This window comes from Oryctolagus cuniculus, chromosome 16 (assembly GCF_964237555.1).
Source record: "Oryctolagus cuniculus chromosome 16, mOryCun1.1, whole genome shotgun sequence".
Lineage (NCBI taxonomy): Eukaryota > Metazoa > Chordata > Mammalia > Lagomorpha > Leporidae > Oryctolagus > Oryctolagus cuniculus.
The window spans coordinates 13,724,651-13,749,086 of NC_091447.1; the positions used below are offsets into that span (position 1 = coordinate 13,724,651).

General features: G+C 45.6%; 1 protein-coding gene across 1 annotated transcript in view; it reads left to right on the forward strand.

Moving 5' to 3' along the window:
* Nucleotides 1-24,436, forward strand: part of DNAH11 (dynein axonemal heavy chain 11) — a gene marked incomplete in the record, with an annotated part of 360,436 nt that overhangs the window by 156,250 nt on the left and 179,750 nt on the right. The window contains 7 exon segments of the mRNA XM_070059638.1: nucleotides 3,879-4,017; nucleotides 8,526-8,618; nucleotides 11,262-11,456; nucleotides 13,714-13,791; nucleotides 16,681-16,813; nucleotides 19,116-19,243; nucleotides 20,710-20,858. Of these exon segments, the coding sequence (XP_069915739.1) occupies nucleotides 3,879-4,017; nucleotides 8,526-8,618; nucleotides 11,262-11,456; nucleotides 13,714-13,791; nucleotides 16,681-16,813; nucleotides 19,116-19,243; nucleotides 20,710-20,858 (915 nt within the window).

Genomic DNA, 24,436 nt, shown 5'->3' on the forward strand with positions numbered 1-24,436 from the left:
CGCTGGTTCATTCCCCAAATGGCCACAAAGGCCAGAGCTGCACCGATCTGAAGCCAGGAGCCTCTTCCAGGTCTCCCATGAGGGTGCAGGGGCCCAAGCGCTTGGGCCATCTTCTACTGCTTTCCCAGTCCATAGCAGAGAGCTGGATCAGAAGTGGAGCAGCTGGGACTCATACCAGCGCGTATATGGGATGCCAGCACTGCAGGCCGGGGCTTTAACCCGCTGCTCCACAGCACCGGCCCCCAATCTGGTTTCTAAAGTGATTGTACCATTTTGGATCCTTACCATCAGTGCATGAGAGTAATTCCAGGTGCTTCATTTTCTGTGGACACTTGGTGTCATAGGCCTTTTTAGATTCAGACAAACCTCTATAGATATGTAGTTGTGTGTCCTGTGGGTTTAGTTTACATTTCCATGAGTACTAATGAGTTAAGCATCTTTTCACATACTTACTGGACATTCCCAAACCATCTTTTGTTAGAAACATACATATTTACATTTTTGTTGTCGTTTGTGGCTTGCCTTTTCATTTTATTAATGGTGTCCAGCAAAGACAGAAATTTTTTAAATGAAATATATTCATAAATTTAGTTTGGATTTTTATACCCTGTCCTAGGAAATTTGCCTAATCTAAGCTTGCAAAATATTTTGACTGTGTTTTCTTTTATGAGTTTCGTCATTTTATAATTTTCAGCTTGTGCTGTTAATGTGTTAAATCATGTTGCTAGATTTTCAGATGCTAAACAATTTTGTGTTGTATTCCTGAGAGAAACTCAGTTTGGTCAGGAGGTATTACTTTTTATAAAGTATTGCTGGATTCAATGTGCTGTCTATGGATATTTATGGATATATATCCTCAACACAGTATTATTATATATACAAATACACACACACATATATTCTAGGCCATGAGAGATATTGATCTATAGTGTTCTATCTTGCCTATATTGATCTGTAGTGTTCTATCTTGTCATGTCTTTGGTTTTAGTATCAGAGTAAGGCTCACAGCATACAATGAGTTGACAGATGTTCCTGTCTATTTTCTTAACAGTTTAGGATTGCTGTTACTACTTAAATTTTGATAGAACTAAACATCCAGACCTAGATGTTTCCTCATGGGATTTTTTAAAATGATGAATTGTTTATTTATTTTTAAATTGTCATTTATCTTTATTTTAAAGGCAGAAAGAGAGAGATTGATTGATTGATTGTCCATCTGCTGGCTCCCTCCTCAAATGCCTACAACAGCTGGGGTTGGGCCAGGCTAAAGCCAGGGGGCTGGAACTGGTCTCCTATGTGGGTGGCAGGAACCCAAGTACTTGAGACACCACCTGCTGCCTCCCAGGGTACGCATTAGCAGGAAGCTGGAATCAGAGTCAGGACTTGAACCCAGGTACTCCTTTATGGGATGCAAGTTTCCCAAGTAGTATCTTAACTATTGCTGCACAAAACTTGTGCCCCTGAATTCAGTTTCTTTAGTATGTATGAGCTAGCTCATATTTTTAGTTTTTATTGAATTCATTTAGATAATTTTAAGGAGTTTGCCTATGTTATAAAGATTATTAAATTTACTGACAGGCATTGTTCATAATATTTTTGTTACCTGTATTGCTGATGTCCTGAATTCCATGCCTGCTACAGGTAATTTGTGTTAGCTAGAGGCTTAGAGATTTTATTTTTTAAGGGATTTCTGAGTTCACAATACATATCTTTATTCAGGAAGCCTTCAAAATAATAATATGCCACTTTATATATAATGTAAGAGTCTACCTTTTAGTGTGATTTCTTTCAGTTGTATTCGGCTTAACATTTGCTTGTCCATCGGCATAGATAATTAACCATGTTGCATTTGTATTTTATTCCAATTTTATGGCATTGCTTTTTAACATGTAATTCATCTAATGAGAACTTATTTTGGAAGGTGAGATGAAATGAGTATTTAAGCCAGTCTTTCCCCCCATAGCTAATCAGTTATTCTAATGTTCTATAATATTGAATGTTCTAAGATTTTCATAATAGCTTTCTCTAGTGTAGTAATTTTGTAATGTCAGATATCATTGAAAAAATATTTCTAGGAAATGACTATTCTAGCAATAAATGTAATTATAGCAGGACATTTTTGTTTAAAAATTCCACTCCATGGGACAGGCAGTTGGCCTAACAGTTAAGATGTGGGTTGGAAAGCCCACATCCCATATTGGAGGCTCTGAGTTTGAACCCTAACTCTGGCTTCTGGTTCTAGTGGGGAAGGCCCAGAAAGTCGGCTCTGTCCTCTCTTCCCTTCTCCCTCTCTCCCTTCTTCCTCAACCCCTCTCTCTCCCCTCTCCCCCCTCCCACTCCTCCCTTTCTCCCCTTCCCCCTCTCCTCCTCTCCCCTTCTTCCCATTCTTTGTTTTCTCTTCTCCCCCTCCCCCCCTCTTCCCCCTCCTCCCCCTCTCTCCCTTTTTGCCTCTCTTCCTCTCTCCCCTCTCTTCACCCTCCCTCTCCCCTCAACCTCCAAATAAAAAGATAAGTTTAAAAAATTGTTAAGTAAATCATATACATTTTTAGCATTTTTGTGAGTGTGACCTAATTTATCTTATCTTTTAAAATTTGAATAGTTTTGTGAATTTTTCATAAATTTTATGGAGAGCAGCATCATTTCTGATGTTAGCCCCCTGTATGGCGGGGGTAAGTGCTCAGTTATTGCTAGGCTTAGTTATCACCATGGATGTAAGTCAAGAAATAGTAAATAAGTAAATTTGCAGTCTCTCTCCCTTCCTCATCTTTGCTGCTTCTGTCAGATGATGAAGAATAATAAATGTGAGAAAAAAAATAAGGAATTCGCTCAACAGGAGAGGCTCGCGGTAACCTAGGCCCAGAGAGACTTTGGGGGCTGTTAGTTAGGTGTGCGTGCAGCAGACTATAATTATATTTATGGAAACAGGTGAGGACAGATGTCTAGAATATGAACTTTCAGAAGTCTAAAGTGAGGACTTGTTTATCTAATCTTGCTCCTGCTTTGTGCTTGCGTGACATTTTTTCAAGCGTTGCTGCTGATGGCAGCTGTCCTGGGTGGAGGAATTTTTGGAAGTCTACTTCCAAAAAGAAGGGGGATTCGAAGCTCGTGGTTTTCCCAAATTATCTCAAAAGTCCATCCACGTTGGCCCAGGCCATGCTGTGCCTAGAAATGGCCTGTATGCATGAGCTTTTGAGAGGTAAGGATTATATTTTCATGAATTTTATGAGCTGGTTGTTGAGCACAGCCATTAATAGAAAGAAAATTGTATCAACCGTTGGTGAAATTGTATTACAAACAAAGGTGATAAATATTCAGAACTACATACTCTGATGGCCATTTATGTCTGTTGTGTCTGGGTGGGTGTGGGGAACGCACACATCTCTGCCCGGTTCGTTCTGTGATGATGGCTTACTATCTTGAAATCAGCCTTCCCGGAGATATTTATTCTATGGAAATCAGCAAATGCTCTCTTCTGGACACTTGTTAGTGAAGCATTTACCAGTACCCCCCTAAGCCACAATCAAAGGCTGGAGTCTGGCACAAAATACCACTGTTGTCCTTTTCCAGTGACCACTTAAACACTAATGTTTACAAAATGCAGCCACGGATTTTCCTGAAACTCCTGCACACCTACTTCTGCCATTTCTGATTTTGCCTATTTCCCACGTATCCAGTAACTAGTGGAGTGTGTGTGTTGTGTGTGTGTGTGTGTGTGTGTGTGTGTGGTTGCAGTGAAGGGTCTTGTTAGTTGTGATTGACAGAGCCAATTCCTGCTTAGGAATGGTTTGCTTTAGGACAGACTAATCGCTTGATTTGATCAATTGGTGCTCATTACCTTATCACCGTTTACAACTCAATTTCATATATTTACGTCTCAGACCCTGTGCTATGGTGGCCCCTGACACGGAGCTGATCTGTGAAATCATGTTGCTGGCTGAAGGTTTTGTGGAGGCACGCTCATTAGCCCGCAAGTTCATTACGTTGTACACACTCTGCAAGGAGCTCCTCTCCAAGCAGGTGAGCCTTGATTTCCATGACTTTTTCTTGATTTTTACATGACATTACAGCAGCTTTCAAATTGCATGTGCTGGGTCATTTGTCATTCAGAGGACACTTGGACATTAGGAATACTTGTTATTTCCTATCATGTTTTGAAAATCTATCTTTGACAATTAAATTTTCAGAAATTAAATTTTGAGGCGTTTTGGTTCTAATGTTTTGTTTGTGCTTAATGGGGAGTTTGTCCATGAACTGTGTGATTTTTCTCTCCACTTTATCAGTGCCGTAATTATAAATGGAATTTTGTGTTGCCTCCCACGTGTGGTGAGGATATTATTTTCTAGGGAGAGAGGGCAGCAGTGGCTTGAAGAGTGAGGTAAAGCTGATTCTTGGTAGAAAATCTCAAGGAATGTTGGGTTAACATCCTTCTCATTTGTGGGTGATTCTTTACTTGAAAATAATCCGTGTTCACTTTTATGGGGTGCAGTGCCGCTCTTCAACATGTCTACACAGAGTAAGTCTGTGACACCAGGCACTGGCTTTTGCATGTCCCTGTCCTCCATGTTAGGTGTCTACCAGTGGCTTCCCTGTAATTCTTTTTGTGGTATCCTGTAGGTTGATGTGAACCACAGTCACCCCACTGAGCTGCAGAGTAGTAGCCCTGTCACCTCAACCTGGCTGTGTGTGTGCCCTGTTATCCCATCTCCCCCGATTCCCTTCCTACCAGCCATCCCCACTTCTAATGATCACCATTCTGAGTTCAGAGTGACTCTTTGTAACTTCCATGTACAAGAGAACGTGTGATACTTGTTTTCCTGTGTCTCATTTAATGGCCTCCAGTATGTCAGGATTCCCTTCCTTTTTATGGCTGAGGAATACTCCATTGTGCACATATACTACCTTTTCTTTACTCACTCATCCAAGAGTGGATATCAAAGTTGAGTCCATAGCTTAGCTGTTATGAACAGTGCTGCAATGACCATGGGACTGTGGGTGTCTCTTTAACATGTTGATTTCATTTCCTTCCAATACACTCCTAGAAATGAGATGCTGGGTCATATGGTAGATCTGTTTTTGGTTTATTGATGAACCTCCATACAGTTCTGCATAATGACCGTACTAATTTGTATTCCCACCGATAGTGTGTAAGGGTTTCCATTTTTCCATAGCCTCATCAGCATCCATTATTTTTTCCTCTCCTGATAATAACCATTCTAATTGGAAGATGATACTTCACTGTGGTTCTGATTTGCATTTCCCTGATGGCTAGTGACATGGAATATTCATATATTTGTTGGCCATTTGGATTTCTTCTTTTGAGACGTGTTTATTCAGATCCTTTGCCCATTTCTTAACCAGATTGAATTCTGTTGCTGCTGGGTTTTTGGAGATTCTTGGATGTTCTGTGTATTCATGCTTTGTCGCGTGAATGGTTTGAAAACATTTTCTCCCATTGAGTTGGTTGTCTCTGCTTTGTTGATTGTTTCCTGTGCTTCACAGCAGTACATCCTGTGTGTCTATTTTTGCTCTTGTTGCTTAAGCTTTTGAGGACTTGTACTAAAAATCGTTGCCTGTGCTAGGGTTCTGAAACATTTCTCCTATGTTTATTTATAGTAGTTTCATAGTTTTGGATCTAACATTAAGGTCTTTGATCTATGTTGAATTGAATTTTATATCAGGTAAGAGGTAGGGATCAAGGTTCATTCTTCTGCATATGGTTGTCCAGTTTTCCCAGCACCATTTATTGAAGAGAGAGTATTTCCTACAATACATGATTCTGGCACTTCTGTTGAGTTGGTTGTAAATATATGGGTTCATTTCAGGGATCTCTATTCTATTGCACTGGTCTATGCATCTGTTTTTATGCCAGTATCCTGCTGATTGGCTACAAGGTGGTTCTGTAGTGTCTTGAAATCTTGTGTTGTGATTCCTCAAGCTTTATATGTTTTGTTTCAGATTACTTTGGCTATTCGGGGCCATTTGTAATTCCACGTGAATTTTAGGATTTTTTTTTTTAGTTCTGTAAAGAATAGCATTGGTATTTTGATGAGGATCACATAGAATCCAGAAATCACTTTGGGTAGTATAGATGTTTTAATAAAAATAATTCTTCCAATCTATGAACATGAGAAGTCTTTGTGTTCTTTGCTTCGTTTCTTTCATCAGTGTTTTGTAATTTTCATTATAGAGGTCTTTCACATTCTAGGTTAAATTTAATCTAGGGGCCGGCACCGCGGCTCACTAGGCTAATCCTCCACCTGCGGTGCCGGCACACCGGGTTCTAGTCCCGGTTGGGGCACCGGATTCTGTCCCGGTTGCCCCTCTTCCAGGCCAGCTCTCTGCTGTGGCCCAGGAGTGCAGTGGAGGATGGCCCAAGTGCTTGGGCCCTGCACCCCATGGGAGACCAGGATAAGTACCTGGCTCCTGCCATCGGATCAGCGCGGTGTGCCAGCCGCAGCGCAACAGCTGCAGCGGCCATTGGAGGGTGAACCAACGGCAAAAGGAAGACCTTTCTCTCTCTCTCTCTCTCTCTCTCTCTCTCACTGTCCACTCTGCCTGTCAAAATATAAAAAAAATTAATTAATTAAAAAATTTAATCTAGGGTATTTTTTGGTAGCTACTGTGAATAAGATTTTCTTATAATTTCTTTCTCAGTTTATTATTGATGTACAAACAACCTGCAGATTTTTTCTGTTGATTTGATATCTTGTAACTTTACTAAGTTTATTTATTGATTCTAACAGTCTCATAGTGGAATCTCTGGTTTCTCTATAAACGGAATCATGTCATTTGCAAACAGAGAATATTTGACTTCCTCCTTTCCTAGTTGTATCCATTTTATTTCTCTTGCCTCAGTTCTCTGACTCAAACTTCCAATGCTGTATTGAATAAGAGCAGTGAGAGTGGACATCCTTGTCTGGTTTCAGATTACAGGGGAAGTATCTTCAGCTTTCCCCCTACTTAGTATGATGTTGGCTGTAGTTCTGTCATAAGCCTTTACGATGTTGAAGTGTGAAACTTTACCTGATTTGCTCAAGGGTTTCTTTTTGTTTCCAATCATGAATGGATAATGAATTTTATCTAATGCTTTTTCTGCATCTACTGAGATCATCATATAATTTTCAACTTGTAGTCTGTTCGTGTGATGTATTACCTTTATTGATTTGCAAATGTTGAACACCTTGCATCTCAATTCAACATGATGCATGATCTCTTTGGTATTTTTTAGATTAATTTGCTATTTGTTGGGAATTTTTACATCCATGTTCATCAGAGATATTGCTGTGTACTTTGATTGTCATGGTGTCCTTGTCTGGTTTTAGAATCAAAGTAATTCTGGCCTGGCAAAATAAATTTGGAAGATTTCCTTCTCTTTCAGTTTTGTTTTTGTAGTTTGAGAAAAATTGGCATTAGTTCTTCCTTAAAAGTTTGATATGGGGCCAGTGTTGTGGTGTGGCAGGTAAAGCTGCTGTCTGCCATGTTGGCATCCCATATGGGTGTTGGTTCAGGTCCTGGCTCTTGAACTTCCCATTCCAGATCCCTGTTCATGGCCAGCAGATAGAAGATATTCCCTCCCTCCCTCCCTTCTTCCCTCTCTAGCTCTTTCAAATAAATAAATTTTTTAAAGAAACAAAGTTGGCAGAATTCAATGGAGAAGACATCTTGTCCTGAGCTTGGGAGACTTTATTATTGATTCAGTCTCATAAGTTTTGGTATGTTCTGTTTTCATTTTCATTTGTTTCAAGGAATTTTTTAAATTTCCTTGTTGATTTTTGCAATATCACATTGTCCATGCAGAAGCATAACACAGGCCTCTCAGTGTACAATGAGAAGAGTGTGTGGATGACTCAAGGTGGGACCATGGATGTAGTCAGGCTCAGAGGAGGAGCGAGGCAGGCAGAGGGAGCCCTGGGCAAATGCTGCAGTTAAGTGCTGCAGAAGGAAGAGTCCTTGACCAGAGCCAGGAGAACAGGTGGCAGGTGCAGGGGGACACCCAGGGCCATGGTTTTCACCATTTCAGCGTGGAGAGCTATTTTGAATCCTTAAAGTATGTGTTTATCAGAACTCTTTAAAAAAAAAAAAAAAAGGTATGTATGTATGCATGTATGTATTTGGAAGAGTTCCACAGAGGGATTTGGGGGGAAGAGAGAGAGATATTGATTGATTGATTCCATCTGCTGGTTCACTCTCCCCAGATGACCGCAATGGCCTGGGCTGGGCCAGGCTGAAGCCAGGATCTTCCATATCTCCCATGCGGGTGGCAGGGGCCCAAGCACTTGGGCCATCTTGCACTGCTTTCCCAGGCCGTCAGCAGGGAACTGGATCAGAAGTGGAGCAGCTGAGGCTAGAACTGGCGTCCATGTGGAATGCTGGCATCGCATTCTGACCTGTTTAGCACTCTGACCTGCTACGCCACAGTGCCGGCCCCATTCCAGACTCGTTCAGCTTCCAGCTTGTGTTTGTGGAATGAGAATGTTATTCCCTCATAAAATTCTTAAGAACCTGTACCTGTGTTTGGGTTGTAGGACCACTACGACTGGGGACTGCGTGCCATTAAATCTGTCTTGGTTGTAGCTGGCTCCCTGCGACGGGCGGATAAAAACAGGCCCGAAGATCAGGTACTGCAGTGCTGATGTGATTTTGCTGAGCGAGTAGCTACACGGCCTCATGCAGGTGGAAGGGTTTACCTGGAGGAGGGGGTGGCGTGACCTTGAAAATGCATCGGTCTAGGATGTTTCAAGGGCTGGGATCGCTGATGAACGGCTGTAAGTGTTCTCAAGTACAAAGACAAGAATACGAGAAGGAAAATGTGATTTTGTAAGTGTTTTTGAAGCAGCAGCCCCCAAAAGTAGTTTGACAGCTCTCATCGCATAATTCAGCAGCCGCTGTCTAATTCCCTCTCAGGAATATTCGGGAAGTCTGTCCAATCGAGTTGAGATAGAAATCCTGAAAAGCCGGGGAGGACATAACTTGATGGCAGAACGTCTGTCCATCTCGTAGGCTGTCGGATGGGCGTGCAGAATGAAGCAGGAAGGTCAGTGGCCTCTCGGCAGGGAAGTGCCCGGATGCTTCCCCAGAGCTTCAGGGAAAATGTTCCTCTCCCCCTCCTGTGTTTTCCTGGTCACTAAGCAGTAAGCGCAATGGATAAGCAAGGACATACCACAAAGCTCGTGGAAGTCACATCCTCTTCTCACTCCACTTTTATGAACTTTTTGAAGCACTTTGTACATCACTGTGGATACATCAAACACTGTGTGAGAAGAAGAAGAAATCAACTCCACAAGTGTCTTTGTTATGTTAAGGGATGTTTATTAAGTTCTTTCTGTTGTGGCTTTGTGTTACTTCTCCGGGATTTCTCTGTCTCCCCCCTTTCACAACTCATCAGAATTTGCATTCATTCGTCTATGGCGACTGATGTTGGAAAACACAGCTTTTGTTTTATTCCTAGAAATTAGTTTGATATCTGAGTTACTGCCATTATTTTTTTAAAGATTTATTTATTTATTTATTTCAGAGGTCGAGTTACAGACAGAGGGAGAAACAGAGAGAAAGGTCGTCCATCTGCTGGTTCACTGCCTACATGGCAGCAATGGCCAGAGCTGAGCCAGTCTGGAGCCAGGGGCCAGGAGCTTTTTCCGGGTCTTCCACGCAGGTGCAGGGGCCCAAGCACTTGGCCCATCTTCCACTGCTCTCCCAGGCCATAGCAGAGAGCTGGATCCAAAGTGCAGCAGCTGGGACATGAACCTGTGCCCATATGGGATGCCAACACGGCAGGCAGAGGCTTAGCCCCCTCTGCCACAGCTCTGGCCCCCTGCCATTATTTTTTTTAAATATTTATATTTACTTGAAAGAGAGCAGATCTTTCATCAGCTGGGTCACTCCCCAAATGCCCACGAAAGGTGGGGCTGAGCCACATGAAGTCAGGAGCCCAGAACTCAAATCTGGGTCTCTCACATGTGTGGCAGGGACCCCGGTGCTTGAGCTGGGCACTCCTGCTACCTACCTGGTACCCATCAGCAGGAAGCTGGCAGCTGAGCTGGTACTGGAGCTCAGACACTGACAGGGAACGCGGGCATTGCGAGTAGCACGCTAATCACCACGCTGTTAGGTTTTAGGAGTTTAGGGTTTGAGGTAGGGAAGACTTTATTTTAGGGGAGACAGAATAGTGGGGAGAGAGTGGGGGTTGAGCCTGCCCCGATCGAGGGCGGGGGTTGGAAGCCAGGCTTTATCTCCTTTGAGCGCAGGCAGAATCCCTTCTTAAGTGGTTGTTGGGCTAGGTGCAGAGCACCAGCTGGACCCTGATAAGTTATGGGGATGGCGTGGAGTGGGGGGTGCATGTAGGAAGACTCCACGGTGAAGTTCACAATGCACTGTCCTAGCAGTTTGGAATGTCCCCAGTTGGGGGGCTTTCCCCAGCAATCAACATTCCACCCCACCAGATTCTCTGTGTGCAGGCCTGAGGGTTCAGGCCCCATGGCCTAATAGGTTCTTTTTTTTTTTTTTTTTTTTGGACAGGCAAAGTTAGACAGTAAGAGAGAGAGAGAGAGAAAGGTCTTCCTTCTGTTGGTTCACCCCCCAAATGGCCACTATGGCCGGCGCTGTGCTGATCTGAAGCCAGGAGCCAGGTGCTTCTTCCTGGTCTCCTATGTAGGTACAGGGGCCCAAGCACTTGGGCCATCCTCCACTGCCCTCCCGGGCCACATCAGAGAGCTAGACTGGAAGAGGAGCAACTGGGACAGAACCAGCGCCCCAACTGGTACTAGAACCCAGAGTACTGGCGCCACAGGTGGAGGATTAGCCTAATGAGCTGTGGCACCGGCTGGATTATTGCTTTTCAAAGCCAAAAGCCTCTCTGATTTTCAGCCGCTGCAGAACAAGACCCACATTAGGGATGTGCAAGGTTGGCCTTCTGAGAGTCTCGGTGTACTTTGGATGAAATGATGGGCTGGGCTTGGCTGATTCATATCCTTGACCTGAGGATTAAGGAGACGAGGGCCTCAGAGCCTTTCTGAGAATCGGAAGAGATCGTGGTTGGAACAGAAGAGGCCTCATGGCCTTGCCCCTTGTGTAATCTGTGCCTTCTCATCCGATGTGTTAACTTGGAAGAGCTAGCCTGCCTCTAGCTAGAACGCCATCCTACTGAGAACACTGCGATATTTCATGCTTCGGATATGAGCAGCAAAAATGGCATCTTCAGCTGTGTAGGCAGTAGTCAGACTCCGTCTTGCCCTGCTGATAGTGTTTTCTGTTCCCCTTCCTAGGTACTCATGCGCGCATTGAGGGACTTCAATATGCCTAAAATAGTGACAGATGACATCCCGGTGTTTCTGGGCCTGGTCAGCGACCTGTTTCCAGCTCTGGATGTTTCCCGGAGGAGGAAACCACACCTGGAGCAGAAGATCCGGCAGTCCACCCTGGAGCTGCACCTGCAGCCCGAGGAGAGCTTCATCCTCAAAGTACAAACAGCTGTGGCTTTGCATGGTGGCCCCTGGGATTTGCAGGGACATTACCGATTAAGTTGTCTTTTTTTTTTTTTTTTTTTTTTTTTTGACAAGTAGAGTTATAGACAGAGAGAAAAGTCTTCCTTTCGTTGGTTCACCCCCCAAATGGCTGCTATGGATGGCACCGCGCTGATCTGAAGCCAGGAGCCAGGTGCTTCCTCCTGGTCTCCCATGCGGGTGCAGGGCCCAAGCACTTGGGCCATCCTCCACTGCCTTCCCGGGCCACAGCAGAGAGCTGGACTGGAAGAGGAACAACCAGGACTAGAACCTGGCACCCATATGGGATGCCAGGAGTGCAGGCAGAGGATTAACCAAGTGAGCCACGGCACCAGCCCCCAATTAAGTGGTCTTAATCCCCACATTAACTTGGGTTGCACTGACCTTAATATGATATATACTTTGAGGCTTGTCAGTACGGTGGTCTGAACTCAATAAAAGTAAGGAAGCATTTCAGTAGTCCCCATCCAGTGGTAGGGGACAACGTGGATATGATTAAGTCTTGGTTTTAAACATAAGCCCACTTCCAGTGAGTTCACAGAACCTCTTGGTAACCTGCACTCAAGTTGATCTTGTTCTGCCTTCCTTCCATTTTAGAGAAAAGTGTAAATACAGATATTAGTGCACACTTTTAATGGGGCGAGAAAGTTGAGCTATTTGAGAATGTGTGACATATTCCATGACTTCTCGATGGCTTGGGCATATGCATGCTCAATTTTGGGTTTGGTGAATATACAGACTAAAATAGATGTGTAATGTCCATGCTGCTTATTTTTTATTTTTTCATAGGTTCAGTTCTAAGAATATAATGATAATCTCTTTTTCCCTCTCTCCCTCCCTTAACCTTTCTTTTTATTTTTTAAGAGGCATTTATTTATTTGAAATGCAGAGTTAGGCAGAGGCATAGTGAGAGAAAGAGAGAGATCTTCCATCCACTGGTTCACTCCTCAAATGGTTGCAACAGCTAGGTCTGGGCCAGGCTGAAGCCAGGAGCTTCTTCCAGGTCTCCCACATGGGTGCAAAGGCCCAATCACTTGGGCCATCTTCCACTGCCTTCCCAGGCACATTAACAGGGAGCTGGATCAGAAGTGGAGCAGGCCGGCGCCGTGGCTCACTAGGCTAATCCTCTGCCTTGCGGCGCCAGCACACTAGGTTCTAGTCCCGGTCGGGGCGCTGGATTCTGTCCCAGTTGCCCCTCTTCCAGGTCAGATCTCTGCTGTGGCCAGGGAGTGCAGTGGAGGATGGCCCAAGTGCTTTGGCCCTGCGCCCCATGGGAGACCAGAAGTACCTGGCACCTGGCTTCAGATCAGCACGGTGTGCCGGCCATAGCGGCCACTGGGGGTGAACCAACGGCAAAAGGAAGACCTTTCTCTCTGTCTCTCTCTCTCACTGTCTGCTCTGCCTGTCAAAAAAAAAAAAAAAAAAAAAAAAGTGGAGCAACTAGGTCTTGAACCAGCATCCATATGGGATGCCAGCTGTGGGGTGGGGGGCAGCTTTACTTGCAATGCCACAGCACTGGCCTCTCTTTCTTTGTTTTTGAAATAACATTTTTTTAAATTTGCATTACAGTGAAGGACTTAAAATTCTACTAAATAAAGAGTCAACTAGTAAAAAGTGAAAAGACTCTAGTTCAATGGGCATATGGGCAAGGGCAGTAAATGATAACCAAATGGAAAGATGACCATTCTACCCATACTCAATGACTTTTAAAATAATCACAGATCATTGAAACCCGAGAAGTGTAGTGTTCTTAGCCATGCAAATAGTTGTGGATGACGATTGTCATGTACTGCTTTTGTTCAAAACCTTATGGAGTGTCACCGAGTTTGTAAGGAACCTCTGCCATTGACCAACAGAACATAATGTAATGGTTTTTACTTCTTATTCCTTTGTTCTATGTGGGAGATTCAGGAGACACTCTTTAAGAGGACTTCAAAAAGCAAATGGAAAAATGGAAGTAAAAGATTAGGGAGTTTTTTTGGTGCACAAAAATTGAAATCCTTGTACATGTTTTGCATAACACACATTTCCATGAACTCTCTATAGTATTCTCTTGTTTTGCACTCTTGGTCTATTTGAACTCTCCCTGGTCGTCCCATTGTCAGAGGGGGCTGGCCTGGTGTCTCAGCACAGGAGGACTGAGCCACATGGGTGGGTTGTCTTTTCTTATCACCAGCTCATTCCAAGAAACAGTGGCCATCTGTTTGATGTGCAGGTTCTCCAGCTCGAGGAGCTGTTGACGGTGCGACACTCTGTCTTTGTGGTTGGAAATGCAGGCACAGGAAAGAGCAAGGTATGGTCCTTTGCCAGATGCCCACAGTAACCAGGGCTGGGCCAGGCGGACGCTGGGAGCCAGGAACTCCATCCAGGTCTCCCACGTGGGTGGCAGGGGTGCAACTGATTGTGCTGTCAACTGCTACTTCTCAGAGAGCCCGGAAGCAGGAAGTTAGGATTAGGGTATGGCTCCAGGCCCTGTGATACGGAACGTGCATGTCCCAGTCAGGTTAGGTCCTTGCTAATCTCAAGGGTTCCTGCTGGCCCTGACCTGGTTTCACTGCTGCCTTAAAGAGTTCCCTTTTGCTGACGCCCACCATGATTTTTGGCTGTAATCTGAGATTCCAATAATGCTTTTTTGATCCACTGACGCTACTGAGCTTTATATTGGGAAGTGGGAGAGAGAAATAGAACATTGCATTCACATAGGAAAAGTAACGTAAGGTGAAGGTTGGGCTTTCCACATGGGACACTTGGCATTGTCTTCGTGCAGTTGGTTGTCTGCCATCCTTCTCTGTGCACCTTCTGAATCATATAATTCCACCAGGACAATGTTGTCAAAGACACTGTGGAGTAAGTCAGCAGTGTGGGGGATCTGATTAGCTCAACCCACATTTACCAAACCACTTTCTCATCTGTTCCAAGTCATCCTGGGTTTTCCTCCTCATGTCATTAAGAAAAACAAACCCAAATATTTTCTTCCAGTGCACCCTCAGAAATATACCCCTCCGTGGGACTTTCCCAACACTTGAAAAAGAGGTGGCCAGAACCACATCTTTGAGGCGCCTATTATGTGCTGTGCTAGGTGCTTTGTGTGTGATTGGCTCTGGGTGATGATGCTATGCCATGGGTGTTATTATCCCCATTTTTAGTTCACTGCTGGGTTTTGTTGGGTCTCACTGACAGTCCTGGCAGCACACTTATTTTCTTGGTTGGCAGACAGCGCATGCTGAGCTGCATGTATTTGAATTTACGATGCTTGGGTATAAACATATTTGGTAGCCAGTGACTAAAAATAATTTGGATAGGCGTATGAGATTTTAGAGCATGGATGTACAAAGAACTGGACAGCATTTAGCCCAAAACCCAAAGTGGGACAATTGTCAAGGGGAGCTCTGAGTGGAGATTTTTTTAGTGAAAAATATAATAATTGAAATATTAAAGTAGATAACTGATAGACCTGTAATTATTTTGTTAGAGTAAGTTTCGGATGTGGGCCATGGTTCAAGGAAGGGTAAAATTAAATTCTGTAATTTCCAGTAGATTAATGGTTTCTAAAAATATAAGCTTAATATTCTGAAGGCATTTAATTTCTTTCATCTAGTCTTCACCTAGTCGGTTCTTTCCACCATGTACTTAAGCTGATAGAACTGGAGCACTAAGGTCAGGACCATGGTATTTAGCAATGTCTTCTCCCAGAGTACTTGGCAATTGTTTATCAGTTCTTCAGCCCCCCCCCAAGGTCAAGGTGATAAATGTATGAAAATTCCCAACTTTCAGAGAAGGAGAGCAGGAGTTGGGGCAGATGTTTGAGTGAGGGTGTCTGTTGCTTACACAGACACCAAACCCCTCTTCCGGGCATCATCACCCATCAGGCTTCAGGACCTCAGGAACCGGCATAGGGCTTTTCAGTCTTAGCGCCAGAGACATTCTGGGTTGGGTAACTCTTGGTGGAGGGGCCTGACTGGTGCATTATGGGATGGTGAGTAGCATCCATGGCCATCACCCACCAGGTGCCCAGGGCCACGTGCATCCCGAGTTGGCAGAACCACCTGCTGCGATCCTCTGCTCTGGGTTCCTGGGTCTCAGTGCACATCCAGCCCCACATCCTTGCCATTACCTGAGCCCCTGTTGGAAACGCAAGTAACCAGGCCCACCCCAAACCTACCAAATTAGGAACTCTGCGATTGGCCCAGCTATCTAGTTTGTTGTTGTTTATCTGTTTGTTTCCAGCTGTCCGTTTTAAGTGTCTCCTGGAATGGGCTAAATTTTGAGAAAAATTCATCTAAATAATGGAGGTAGGGTGATTTTTGTAAACATGAGCACAAATGCTTATTTCCACAGGGTCCTTCATCTTCACACGTGTTTAATCATCTCATGTGATATAAAAGTGACTTTGTTTAGTGAGAGTGGGTCAAAGAGTGAGATGGACTGATTGTCTCCCTAGGGATTTGTGGAAGTAAAGTTTCCAAGATGCTTTTGAAATGCACATGTGAGGGACTTCAAAAAGTTCATGGATACATGGACTTAAAAGCTAAGTTTATTTTGGTGCAAAAAATTAAACAAACACATTCTTTAATAATAGGCATTTCCACTGAGCTTTTTGGGAGGGGAGTAAAGATTTATTTATTTTATTTGAAAGGCAGAGTTGCAGAGAGGCAGAGGAAGAAAGAGAGAGAGAGAGAGAGAGAGAGAGAGAGAGAGAGAGGTCATCCATCAGCTGGTTCACTCCCCAGTTAGTCTCAATGACCAGAGCTGTGCTGATCCGAAGCCAGGAGCTTCTGCTGGGTCTCCCACATGGGTGCAGGTGTCCAAGGACTTGGGCCATCTTCCACTGCTTTCCCAGGTCATAGCAGAGAGCCAGGTTGGAAGTGCAGCAGCCAGGTCTTGAACTGGTGCCCATATGGGATGCTGGCACCTCAGTTGGCAGCTTTACCCACTACACCACAGTCCCAGTCCTCCATGGATTTCAAAATTTGGGCTTCAAAACAAACTTAGCTTTGCATTTCACTTGTCCATGAACTTTTTGAAGTTCCCTTGTATGTGCATTTCTTTTTCCATTCTCAACCTTCATGGTCACAGAATATTTTACATATAGAATGGACAAGGTAAACCCTTTGGAAGTCTTTATTTTCTAGTGGGCTCGCATTTATAGGGACGTTCTTAGCTCTTTCCTGCCTCCCCTCAGATCCTGAGAACACTGAACCGCACGTACGTGAACTTGGAGCAGAAGCCCGTCTGGAATGACTTAAACCCCAAAGCCGTGACAACCGATGAACTCTTTGGTTTCATCCATCCGGCCACCCGGGAGTGGAAAGATGGCAAGTGCTCCTTTGCCCTCTGAAAGCACTAGCAGTGGCTTTTTCAGTCATGTTTCAGTGCAAGCCAGTGTGTGTCGTCATCTCAGATTTACGGCTTATGTACACTTCTAACATTCAGTTAAAACTAGAATTGGGTAAGGACCTGAGCAGTATGCCACAGAGCTGTGTATTCTGTATCAATTATGTCAGGGCTCTGCCTCAACCAGGAGGAAAAGTCGACATAAATGCCTCAAGGGATATCCGTGACATGCCTGACACATGACACTGATGGAGGTCTGGGCGAGAATTATTGCAGGCGCTCAGGACAGAATCCAGCAGGGAAATGCTTCTGTCCCGGAGAGAACTGGTAGACCAGCGGATCCCTTAAGATCTGCTGTGACTCCCCAGTTTCACCAATGCCCTAAGCTTGGCGTTAGCTCTGAGCCTCTTTTCTTCTCCCACCCTACATCGGACCTCACAGCAAATCCCAAGGGCTTTACCTTCAAAACTGACACAGAGTTGCAATACTTCTTACATGGGTACTGCCTTAGTCCGCACCACTGCCACCTGCTGCCTGTGGCATTGCCGCGCTCCCCTCCCACTGTCTCCCTCTGCCTCCGTAGAGCAGACCAAGGGCTCACTTCACAGCGGTGGTGCTCTGCCTTCAGCTTCCAGTGGTCAGCCTCAGCATCCAGCCACCCCCCCACCTCGCCCCCGCTGTCTCACCATCTCTGATTTCATTTCCTGCCCTCTGAGCATCGCTTCCTGTAACCCATTGATCCTGGCAGCCTTGCCAAGCCTCTTCCCATCACAGGGCTGTGGCACCTGCTGTTCCTGCCGTTGGCTGCACTCCTCTGGGCGTCCACTCGGCTTGTTCCTTTCCGTCATTTAACTGTCCGGTCCGACGTTACACTGGAGAAGAAACGTTTCATCAGTCAGCATCCTCCTATCTTAGGTGTGCTCTTCCCTTTGGCTGCGGGACACTTTTTACTCTCTTAGCCCAGCTTCCATCTATGAAGGACGGTGATGGGGAGAGAACAGTATGTGTTAATGGCGACTATCGATGGACGCTGTTCCTAGCAGGCATCATGAGCGAAGGCTGTTGGTTTCTCCATGAATCATGATGGAAGCTGCTGCTATGAGAAACCACCACTTCTGTTTCTGCACCAAAGACTTCACAGAGGAAACACCCTGCATACATGCATTGCGATAGTTCCACTCAGCGTGGTGTTCTATGCTTGAGTTTGAAAGATCAGTAGCTATGAAACATGCCATGTTAACACACAATACTGGGACACATCTTCGTGACTGACAGCAAGGCATGCATCTGGTTAAGTAATGATAACATAATATCATGCCAGCGATCTTCTCAGAGAGGTATTGTATTTCGGAGTGGTTTTGCTTTAGCATTATGCCCCCTTGGATGTCACAGAAAAATGGAAGGAGGTGAAATAAACTAACACGTGTTCCAACATAGATCTTACTGACTGCACACGCATGCAAAAGGACGCGGTCTTCATTGGGTGTGAGTTTGTGGTTTTATGCGTGCTGCCTCTCTAAACCCCCACCCACAAGGTCTCGTGTGGGGAGCAACTCGGACTAAGACTGTTACTGGAATTAAGACTTATTCTATGCATCTGCTCTTCCACAATATGGCGCTGGGAGAGGAGGAAATAGCTTCTACACAGCTGCCTCCAGTTCAACCAATAAACAGCAGGACCTGCTCCTGATTGGAGGAGAGCAGCGTACTCGGCGTGTGGGTAGCAGAGTTGGGATTGGTGGAAGAGGACTATAAAGGAGGAGAGAGACAACATGCACCAGGAACATCTATCTGAAGGAGCACCTGTGCAGCCCCCGAGAGAGCCGGCCGGCGGTGTGCCACTCCCCCGCGGAAGTGGGGAAAGTGGCAGGGGGAGCTGTCCTTCCACGGAGGTGGAAGGGACGGTAGCCAACCCGGGAAGAACCAGCAGCAAACCCGGGGAGGGCCAAGCAGACAAAAGAACAGCGCAGGGTCCTGTGTCGTTCCTCCACGAAGACGGGGAGCAACAGTCTCGTGCTTTCTGCTTGGCGCCAGAGGAAGCTCGGTTGTGGCGGTTAAGATTCCTGCCCCGGGGCGGTGAGCCTTGCCCACACTGGTAAATGATAGAGCTGAATTTGGAGCCTCTGTGATATCCAGAAGGCGTTATTACCCCCAAGAAGGAGACAGAAAATTGCTTTTTATTTAGTTCATGAGAGAGCACCCAGCAGACATAATAGATACTATTTAGAATTAAAGAGCGCTCAACTCCACTGTGTCTTAGGGTAGCTTATTCTTATTTTCTAGGTCTCTTCTCATCCGTTCTCCGAGAACAAGCAAATCTTATGCACGATGGACCTAAATGGATCGTCTTGGATGGAGACATTGACCCCATGTGGATTGAGTCCCTGAATACCGTCATGGATGATAACAAGGTAAGACTTCAGTGCTGAGCCTTGAATGTCTTAATGTACTAGGAGTCCCATCCACTTGCCGATGGCAATTCTAGTGTTCATTCATTAACCTGGTACTGTTTATGTAAGTTTTATCCCTATTTTGAGAAACCACATTCTCCTGGTAATACTCTTAATGCAATTATTAAAGAATTCAAAGGAATAAATCCCGTTAAGACCACCGTCAATGAGAAGTAGATACATATCTAAGAATTTAGCATGTGCATGTTCTCATTTCTTAGAGCTAGGTGTACATTATTATATCTTATGTCATCTTCGATCGAGTGTGGAATACTTTGACAATAAAACAATGAGCTTGTGCTGTAGGATAACTGCTGAAATTCAGATGTTGACACTAACAGGTTCATATGGCCACAGATGGTGTCTAAATGCTTTGCTGAGCGTTTTTGCCATGGTTGGCCTATGTTCTTGATGAAAAGGAAGGGGGATAGTGGCCAATGCCGCGGTTCAATAGGCTAATCCTCCGCCTGTGGCTCTGGCACACCGGGTTCAAGTCCTGGTCAGGGCACCAGATTCTGTCCCGGTTGCTCCTCTTCCAGGCCAGCTCTCTGCTGTGGCCAGGGAGTGCAGTGGAGGATGGCCCAAGTGCTTGGGCCCTGCACCCTATGGGAGACCAGGAGAAGCACCTGGCTCCTGCCATTGGATCAGCGCGCAGCACACAGGCTGCAGCAGCCATTGGAGGGTGAACCAACAGTAAAGGAAGACCTTTCTCTCTGTCTCTCTCTCTCTCTCACTGTCCACTCTGCCTGTCAAAAAAAAGAAAAAAAAAGAAAAGGAAGGGGAATAGTAAAGGTGTGTGAAATACCACCTAGGCCGTCGCACAGGGTCTCTTGTTGGGATCAGGAGAGAGAAATCAGTAACTATCATTACTCCAGGACATGAAGTGCCTTGTGTTCTGAACCAGGAAGTAGTTCATCAGAAAGTCTGTGTGTGCAGTCAGTATGTCTGCATGAGTTTCTGTAGGAAAGTTGGTAAATGGGTATTTCAGATTCTAAAGAAAACCTTCAGTTTTCAGGCCTTTCCCATGTAATCAACCCTGAGAAGAAATATCTTGAATTTTGTTTCTTTATACTTATCAGTTATTTAAAGGTGGGCATTCAAGGGTCCATTTGTTCTTTTTTCAATTTTAATTATGCATGTTTATGGCAGTCATTGTACCTGTCTATGGGCACATGGTGACATTTCGGTACTTGTACATGAGGAGTCCACTTTGGCAAGTGTATTCCTCCAGGATCAGTCAAGTTCTCAGAGGTGAACTTGAGTCTTTGTTCAGACTGTCTCCCACCCGAGACTGTGAGCTCCTGGTGCCTGGCTCTGGGGGCAGGGACAGGGACAGTCCTGCTTGTTGCCAGCGTGAAGGAGACTTGTTCTTCCTCCTGGTGACGGCACCAGTTCAGCTCTGGTCACTGTCCGGCTGCTCCTTCCAGGTGCTGACCCTGGCCAGCAATGAGCGAGTGGCCCTCACGCCATCCATGAGGCTTCTCTTTGAGATCCACCACCTCCGGATGGCGACCCCGGCGACCGTCTCCAGAGCTGGTATCCTGTACGTGAACCCACAGGATCTGGGGTGGAGTCCGTGAGTATCTGTCTTGTGCTTTCCCTCTCTAGGTCTTTTTGTTTATTCCAGTCCAGTACCATGTTAGCCATTTTTAAGTGTGCCATTCACACTGTTGGGCAGCCATCATCATGACATCCATCTCCAGAACTTTCTTCCACTTTCCAAATGGAAACTCTGGTCATTAAATAATAATTCTCCATTCCTCCCATTCCTCCTCCCCCCGACCCCTCCTTCATCCCCTTTCTGTCTCTGTGGAGTTGACTCTGTGGAGGCCATGGAATCCTCCAGGGTTTGTCCTGTTGTGATGGGTGTGCATCAGTTAGCACAATCACAGTTCGTTTTGCAGAATCTCCTTCCTTTTCACAGTTGAATAATATTCTGTAGGGCGTGTCCGCCACATGTTGTTTATCTCTTCATCTATCAGGGGGCACTTGGTTGCTTCCACCTTTGGGCTCTTTTGAGTAACGCGGCTCTGGAGTTGGGCATACCAATTCCTCTTCGAGTGTGTTTTCAGGTCTCTGGGGTACCCACCTGGAAGTGGAATTTCTGGATTACATATCAATTGTATTTTTTAAAAATTCCTGTTTGCGGAAGTGCCTTGCTGTTTTCCACAATGGCTGCACTGTTTTTCCATTATCGCCAACAGCACACAAGGGTCCCAGGCCCTCACAGTCTTACCAGCACTCGCATCTTCAGGATTTTTTTTTTCATAGCAGCCATGTTAATGCACATGAGGAGGTGTTATCTCATGGTGCTTCTTCCTTGTATTTCTCTAATGATTACTGATGCGCATCTTCTCACATGCTTATTGGTCACTTGTGTATCATCTCTGAGAAAATTGTCTACAGGAGCCCCTTACCCATTTTTTAATCAGATTTTTTTTTGGTGAATATTTCTTCTAATCTCAGTTTAAAGAAGCTTAATACTTGGGGTGGGCATTGTGGCACAACAGTTAAGCTGCTGCTTGGGCCACCTGCCACCCCATATTAGAGTGCCTGGCTTGGAGTCCTGGCTCTGCCTCCTGCGTCGGTGCACGCTGGGAGGCACCCCTGCAGCAAAGCGGAGCCGTTGGATTTGCCCTTTTTGAACAGAGAGCTCTTTCTTCTTGGGCATCAGCTCTTTCCCCAGCTCAGATTCCCACTGTGCCCTGAGGAGCTTCTGCTGGCTGGGACGGGCTGAAGGACTCTCGTCTCTTGTCCCTGCAGAGCGCACAGCCGCACCAGGGCTCCAGCGCGGGTGGCAGTGTTTTCTCCAGGGGTCCCCTCACCCCTGCAGGCTGTGGACTGATTTGTGAAGCTCTCAGCCCCCAGGGTCTCCGCTGAATCCCCTCACATGGAGATTTGTGCTAATACATGCCCAGTCCACAGTCCCTGCCACAAGACGAACTTTGATCCCGCACATCAAAACTCACAGGTTGGCTGCAGAGATTTGTATTCCTGAGTTCAGCAGCTCTGTCTGCACCATTTGATTTGACTTTTCTGGAGGTTTTTATTTTATCTAAGACTAGGTGGTAGGTTTTAATTTTCTTGTGTGGGATCCAGGACCCCTGTAAGCCATTTTCCAAAATAATGGGTATCATCTCTAAAGGATAGTTCTATTTTTACCTCCAATTGGCAGAATAATAAGACACGCACACACACACATACAAACACACAAAATGACTATTTCCGGTTAAGGGGGTATTTTTTCACTCTGGTTGTTCTGGGAGTAGAGAACCTTTCTTCTGCCAAGGGCCACTTGGATATTTATAACATCATTCATGGGCCATACAAAATCGTCAACTTGAAAATGAGCCTGCTATAGATTTATTGAACTTCAGGTCCCGCCTCTGGTTGCCTTGGCAGGGCCAAGTGAGTCACAGGCCTCAAGGGCTATACAGTCCACACCCCTGCTGCCTTACCTTAATGTCACAATGTTGTTAACATGATAGCTAATGTCACAATGTTATTAACATTATAGCACCACAGGTATAGCAACCTGATATTCGGTTACCTTCTGGGATCAGTGTAATTATTAACCCAATTTACCAAACAAATATCTTAGGTCTCAGTTTCCCCCCACTTTTAACTTTATAGTATCCAAAATTATAGACAAGTTGAAAAGGAAAAGCCATCTGTAAATGTGGCCAAGCCATGGACCTTGTTCCCACAGTCACCAGCTGTTTCTGTTCTACTCTGTCTACGTTGTCTGTGGCTAGACACATAGACACACATTATCAGGCATAGAAGCGTGTTTTCTTTCACTGATTTTCAATGAAACATTAGAAAGGAAATTGGAGACACTAAGACTGTTCACACCTGAGCACGTCACCATTTATCTCCTGAGAACTGGAGTGTTCTGACATGTGCTCCCAACAGGATTAACACACCTAAGAAATACATCCTTTGGGCCGGCGCCCTGGCTCACTTGGTTAATCTTCCGCCTGAGGCACCGGCGTCCCATATGGATGCCGGTTCTAGTCCTGGTTGCTCCTCTTCCAGGCCAGCTCTCTGCTGTGGCCTGGGAGGGCAGTGGAGGATGGCCCACGTGCTTGGGCCCCTGCACCCGCATGGGAGTCTGGGAGGAGGCTCCTGCCTTTGGATCGGCGCAGTTCCGGCCGTAGCAGCCATTTGGGGAGTGAACCAATGGAAGGAAACCCTTTCTCTCTGTCTGTCTCTCTCACTGTCTATAACTCTACCTGTCAAATAAATAAATAAATAAATAAACAAACAAGAAATATATCCTTCATTATTGTTTATTTGAGAGAGACAGAGACAGGCGGAGAGAGTGCCCTTCTGCTGGTTCGCTCCCCAATTGCCCACAACAGCTGAGGGCTGCCCAGGCCAGTGCTGGGAGCTGGGAGCTCCTAAGTAGTTGACAGAGACCCAATTATTTGAGCCATCCCTGAAGCTGGAGCCAGGAGTTGAATTTAGGCATCCAATGTGGGGTGTGAGCATCTTTAACCAGTAAACTAAATATCCACTCTAAAATTTATTCCCCAAATGGCTACAATGGACAGAGCTGGACCAGTGCAAAGCCAGGAGCCAGGAGTTTCTTCCAGGTCTCCCCCGTGGGTGCTGAAACCCAAGCATTTGGGCCATCTTCCACTGCTTTCCCAGGCACATCAGCACAGGGCTGGATCGGAAGTGGAGCAGCTGGGACTCACGCCCATATGGGATGCCAGCACTGCAGGCAGCAGCTTTACCCACTGCACCACAGTGCCAGCCTTATTGTCTCTTAAATTACTCTTTTCAGGTCTATTTCTATTCTGAACTGTGAGTGTCTGGAGGTGCTGTCTACATGAGGTTTTAAACTGTCCCTATTCACCATGTAGACATTTCTACTCCCCATGCGGTGGGGGGTGGCTGAGCCCTACTAGAGGTCGGTAGCTGGCTTTGTGCTCTGGGCAGAATCACAGCTCCTGCATTTCCTGCTTAGGCTGCCCTTTGCTTCCTTATGGAGCAAGCCCCACCTGCCTGTGGAGGGGAGCTGTACAGGAGGGGAGTTGTGCAAGAGCATCGTCTGCCTGCAGGCCTGGCCGATTCTCTCCGAGCCCCTGGCTGCTGCTCGCAGGTCTCCCAGAAGCAGCTGTTACCGGTCCACTAAGGCAAAGCCAC